The sequence below is a fragment of the Glycine max genome, chromosome 18 (genome assembly GCF_000004515.6).
Source record: "Glycine max cultivar Williams 82 chromosome 18, Glycine_max_v4.0, whole genome shotgun sequence".
NCBI classification, from domain to species: Eukaryota; Viridiplantae; Streptophyta; class Magnoliopsida; order Fabales; family Fabaceae; genus Glycine; species Glycine max.
The window spans coordinates 738,196-744,225 of NC_038254.2; the positions used below are offsets into that span (position 1 = coordinate 738,196).

The 6,030-nt window shown below is 34.9% G+C and overlaps 1 protein-coding gene across 2 annotated transcripts; it reads left to right on the forward strand.

Moving 5' to 3' along the window:
- The first annotated feature begins 1,199 nt into the window (after positions 1 to 1,199).
- Positions 1,200 to 5,536, forward strand: LOC100797758 (serine/threonine protein phosphatase 2A 57 kDa regulatory subunit B' theta isoform). 2 transcript variants are annotated; one of them, XM_003551845.5, is made up of 3 exons: positions 1,200 to 1,624; positions 1,735 to 2,991; positions 4,890 to 5,536. In XM_003551845.5, the coding sequence occupies exons 2-3, from the start codon at positions 1,783 to 1,785 to the stop codon at positions 5,232 to 5,234; spliced, it is 1,554 nt and encodes a 517-aa protein (XP_003551893.1). In that variant the 5' UTR covers positions 1,200 to 1,624; positions 1,735 to 1,782; the 3' UTR covers positions 5,235 to 5,536. The 2 variants fall into 2 exon arrangements, with proteins under 2 accessions (XP_003551893.1, XP_006601907.1); XM_006601844.4 differs by having other exon boundaries at positions 1,214 to 1,640.
- The last annotated feature ends 494 nt before the right edge of the window (positions 5,537 to 6,030 follow it).

The following is a 6,030-nucleotide window of genomic DNA, read 5'->3' on the forward strand; positions in this document are numbered from 1 at the left end:
TCCTTTGGTATAAAGATCATGATTGAGCTCTTTAAAAAAAGTAAAACAAGTAATTTAAGTTGATAATGAAAAAAAATAATTATTAATATTTTAACATATTTATGATTTACTCTAAGTATATGCAAATAATATTAATTGTCGTGTTTATCGTTGGTGACTATATCTACTGGTACCTATTTTATCATTTAATGCCTATATTTGATAATTATATTTAGATAAAGATATAATTATTTACATTATCAATTTATTTTTATTATATTCTTAGAATAATCATGATAAAAGTGATACACGATAATCTACCTAAAGATCTTTAACAATGTTAATACATTATAATTAAATCACATTTCATACTATATTTTTAATATTTTTTCTCCAATGTATTATAAATAAACAATACATATAACTCACATTTAATAATTTAATCAATAAATATAAAATTTATGAAATACATGTTATACGAAATTTTAAAGTTATTCATCACAATTATAAATAATTTTTTTATGTTAAATTTATTAAATATTACTTTTAGAAGTAATTATTATAAAAATTAATAAATTGATAAAACATTCATACTATGAATGAGTGGCACTATTTTAACATTGATATTATCAATCACTTAAACATAAAAGATATATTAGTATTATATAATTTATTACATCTATAACAAAAAAAAACATATTTTATCATTAATACTTATTATTTTTCTCTATCACATATTTCGTATTACATTACATATCATCTACCAGCCTGCACTTCTCTCTTTTTCTTTTCTTAGTTGCCACCTAGATGTTACTGTTCATGTATAATTATTCTATTTGATTAGTAACATGTAAGAACACTTTAATTTTAACTTTAATGGTAGAATTCGATTTTGAGTTTAAAAAAAAAATCTTGGAGATCTTAATTTAGTTTTAATTTCATTGAATTTGCTCTAACTATATTCTAATTAAATTCTATAATTATTACTATTTTCTTTCTTTCTTTCGTTTTCTCGTGATTATTAATTCGCAGTCGGTATATGCTTGCCGCGCATGTGCTTCATCCGACTTTTTCTTTATTTCCCAATTATTTTAATTTTATGTTATCTACAGAACACAGATGGTCAGATGCTTCGAAGTTGAAATTCTCGTTTATTTATTTTTTAAGTTAAACCGAATATATATATATATATATATATATATATATATATATATGTATATATATATATATTCGCTAAAAAAACATTAAAAATAAACCAAAAAAGGGAAATCTGCAGAACATTCTTCGTCTCGCTCTCGCTTTTCAAGCCCAACAACGGCGAAGAAGAAGAAGAAGATTGTGTCTCCGATTAATATTTGAATTCCGAAGAATTCTGAAACACTCTGTTTTCTGATCATCGTTGACGCTGATCTCTGTTTCCTCCATCACTGTTTCTGATCGCAGAGGTGAAAAGGTTTTCGGCATCAAAATCGAATTTTGTTTGCTCCATCATCACAATGGGTAGAATCACGAAACTGGGTTTTCTTCTTCTACCCAGATAAGTAAAAGGGTATCTTCTTTCTCATTTATTCCGACAAGTGCACAAACAACAACAACATCGTATCAATCATCGGACAAGTGCACAAGACAACAACATTTGTGTCTGGTTGGTTCTCGTTCCAGTTGCGTGATTCTTATTGTCGTGTTGAGATTGTGAAGTTAACAAGGTTTTAGGGATCTTTTTTTAATTTTATTGTTCTATTTTTTACTTTTCAGATTAGAAGAAAAGGGGTAAAGGGTTGTTCCGTGTTTGTTTGATGAATTATGTTCAAACAGATATTCAGTAAACTCCCTCGAAAGTCATCGAAAGGTTCCGAACACGGTGGAAGTGGAAGGACACATCATGGTGTCACCACTTCTTCGAAGAGCAGTGAGTCTGTTAGTGTTACCCCAGGTGGCACCAAACCCGGGAATTCTTCCTCTGCGGGACCGAATCATGGTAACAGAGTTCCGTTACCGTTGGCTGTGAATGAGAACAACATTCACAACAACCCCAATAATGGGAATTTTGGTTCCTATGAGGCATTGCCTGCGTTCAGAGATGTTCCCTCTTCTGAGAAGCCAACTTTGTTCATCAAGAAACTTAGGATGTGTTGTGTGGTGTTTGACTTCACTGACCCCGCCAAGCACATCAAGGAGAAGGAGATTAAGAGACAGACGTTGGTGGAGCTCTTGGATTATGTGACTTCTGCAAATGCTAAGTTCGTGGAGAATATGATGCAGGAGGTTGTGAAAATGGTGTCTGCAAATATATTCAGGACACTCAGTCCTCAGCCACGCGAGAATAAGATTGTTGATGGCGTTGACGTGGAGGATGAGGAGCCTTCGATGGATCCTGCTTGGCCTCATTTGCAGATTGTGTATGAGCTTTTTCTGAGGTTCGTGGCATCTCCTGAGCTGGATGCGAAGCTGGCCAAGAGATACATTGACCAGTCCTTCATTTTGAAGCTGCTGGATTTGTTTGACTCTGAGGATCCGAGGGAGCGTGAGTACTTGAAGATGACGCTGCACCGCATCTATGGCAAATTCATGGCACATCGCCCTTTCATCAGGAAGGCCATCAATAATGTGTTCTTTAATTTTATATTTGAGACTGAGAAGCACAATGGGATTGCTGAGTTCTTGGAGATTCTTGGGAGCATCATTAATGGTTTTGCACTGCCATTGAAGGAAGAGCATAAACTGTTTCTTGTTCGTATACTGATTCCATTGCACAAGCCAAAGTGCTTAGCAATGTATCATCAGCAGTTGTCTTATTGCATTACCCAATTTGTGGAGAAAGACTGCAAGCTTGCTGATACAATTATTAGGGGATTATTGAAGTACTGGCCTATAACAAATAGTCCTAAGGAGGTTATGTTCCTGAGTGAGTTGGAAGAAGTCTTAGAAGCAACTCAACCCCCAGAATTCCAGCGCTGTATGGTGCCATTATTTCGTCGCATTGCACGTTGTTTGAATAGCCCTCATTTTCAGGTATGAATTCTTCGATACTTTTCTCTGGCTCCTTTTCTGTTTCTCCTCTTATTTCATGAGGGAAATACACCTGACTTTCAAACTAATTCTCTCTGGCAACTTCGTTCATACTGATTACTGAATCCTATGTCTCAATTCATTTCCTCTAGTTGATAAGTTGTTTACAAGAAAGGGACTAACATTTTTGCATCATCCTATAGCTTAATGCATATTTTGTTTTATGGTTTTGAAGTAACATAACAACAATGTTCAAAATAAAGAAACTTAAATCCTTTTTCTTAAAACATGGGAATCATTCAAATCTATGTTTTCCAATGACTTGGGCTTTAAAATTAAATAGTCATATATCGGGAGGGAGTTTTTATGGTTATCTGATGTTAGGATCCAATTGCAAGGTATGGGAAATGACTCAAATGAGTCTTACATTCGAAGCATGAGATTTTAGGTGTGGGGTTTATAAGTCTTGTGTTTTCCAACTATAACTGCTAGCTTTTGTAGTGTGGTTCTCACATGGTTCTTACAATTGATATCAAAGCTTTCTAGCATCAGTGTTTGCCCAAGACTAGGCAAAGGGCTAGTGCACCACTAGCCTGTTGGGTGTCAGGGCTACTGACTGTTGTGGGATATTAGGATTTGTGATCCATTTGCAAGGTATGGGACTTGAATCCCACACAACGCCTTGGACTCTTTTAACTGCTAGCTTTTGTGGTGTGCTTTTGCCAAGGTTCTTATTAGGTTACTCGTGTTAGTGACCATTCCAACATGCAACATTCACCTAGTAATTTGCAATAGTGCAGCCTACAATTTAAAAGACCATGTGATGTGAATAGATGCAATTAATAACAGTACTGTTGGGCAACATCAAAGTCAGTGGTTATAAGTTGGCACTTGTACATTGATATTAATTCTCCTCTTAAAATTTAAGTTGAAATCCACTGGTAATGGTATGTATCTGATATGACTTTCCTATATCAAATTTAGACTCTTATAATTTTGCAGTGATTATTATGTAGTGCTCAACATGTGGGCAGTGGGATGTCAACAAGATGAATTAATTCTGATTAAATGGGCCTTACAATATTAAATCTCACTCTGCTTAACACTATGACGATGATAATTGACAACTATCATCCGGCAAGTTGAATTTTTGGAGCTTCTATTTCACTCTTTGACTGGATTAACCATGTCTTCAGGCATTTTCTCAGAGAAATTAAATACAATTTTACTTAATGGGAAAGGGACCCATCCTTCCCTGCACCCCACCCTCACTGTAAACCTAGTAAATGAAAAAGAAAGTGTGTGTAAAATGTTTAGACTTGTAGATGGTGCTCATTTCATTTTAGAAGTGTTTGCATGAATGGGAAATGCAACATAGCCTTCTCACAATATTTTTTATTCTAGTGGATTTTTTGAATTGCTGTTACATTATCTACTGCAATTTGCATGAGTTTGTTGACACAATAATTGCACTGCAGGATGTTTCAATTGCTCATGCAATGCTGCTAAATTATTATTATAAATGCATTGAATGATATACTGTCATGTGAAAGCACCAAATTTGAGTCTTCAAAACTGAACAATGAATAGTTTTATTTGTCATTTTGTCTAAGGACAAAACTTAGATGTTGTACTTAAGGTGCTTTATGGTGATGATCTCCAATCAAAATTAGAGTTTGCTTTGGTAACAAACGCTGTTTGTTAATACTGACCTTTAATATGCAGGTTACTTAGGTTTCACTCTAATTTTAATTGAAGAAACCACACCATAAACGCATAAATTACTGCTCCTAATTCTTGTCCTTTGTCTTAACCTGAATTGGTAGAGTTGCAGTTGCAATATTCTATTCCCCCACCACACAAAAAAAGTCTACAAACATGTATCTTTTTTTTTCCCTCAGGTGGCAGAAAGAGCCTTGTTCTTGTGGAACAATGATCACATCATGAACTTGATCAAACAAAACCGAAAAGTGATAATGCCCATCATCTTCCCTGCATTGGAGAGAAATGCTAGAAGTCATTGGAACCAAGCTGTCCATGGTTTGACCTTAAATGTGCGGAAGATTTTTAATGATGTTGATGCCGATCTATCCAAAGAATGTTTACAAAAGTTTGAGGAAGAAGAGTCAAAGAAAAGTGAAGTCATGGCAGGGCGTGAAGCCACTTGGAAACGCTTGGAGGAACTTGCTGCAAATGGCGAAGCAGTGCTTATTGGTAAAGCACCACCTCGCAACTCTGCAGGTTAGATCGAACTGGAATACTGGGAATACTGGAATACATGTATTCTGCTCCAATAGCTTCATTTTTTTAAACAAAGATATTATAGTATTTTTTTTCTTTTGCATGTGGTGGGTTGGCTAAGAGGGGCAATTCCTTGAAATACTTTCTTATTCACTTCTTGTAGAAGGCTATGATTAGTAACAAATATCTCATGCAAGGCAACATCCAAATCTTAATTAGTATATACTATATAGCTTATACTTTTGTACCCAAGACGCACATTTGGGCACTTCCCTTTTTAATGAATCTCCAATGAATTTCATTTCAAGACCAGTTTTAATCTAATAATAAAGGTTGAATAAAGAAAAAAAAAAAGGAGAGGGATTTGAACACACTACTAGGCCAGCCTGAAGAGTCTCCCTTGGAGTTCAATTTGCCACGCAAGGCTAGTTGAATTAAACTTAGAAACAAGAAAGAGACAAGGTTATTTGTGACTTTGTTTCCACTTGACCTGTTGGGGCCCACAATGCAATGTAGTATTGTATTGTATGGGTTGAACTTGAATTGCATGCTGGCCTTTCTCGTGTGGCGATTGTATCTGTGGTTGTGTGCTGTTCCCACGTCTTGGATTGGATAGAGAAATTGCATTTTCCAAGGGACAATCCCTTCTTCAAGGATGTGGACTTTTTTTCTTTATTATTTTTTTAATTTAAAATTTTAAGAGGAAGAAGGAATGATGCGGGGAAAAGTTTTCAGACTCAAAATAGTTGCGGAGGATTTATATTACTCGCAGATTTTATCTTGTTGATTAAACTCTGTACG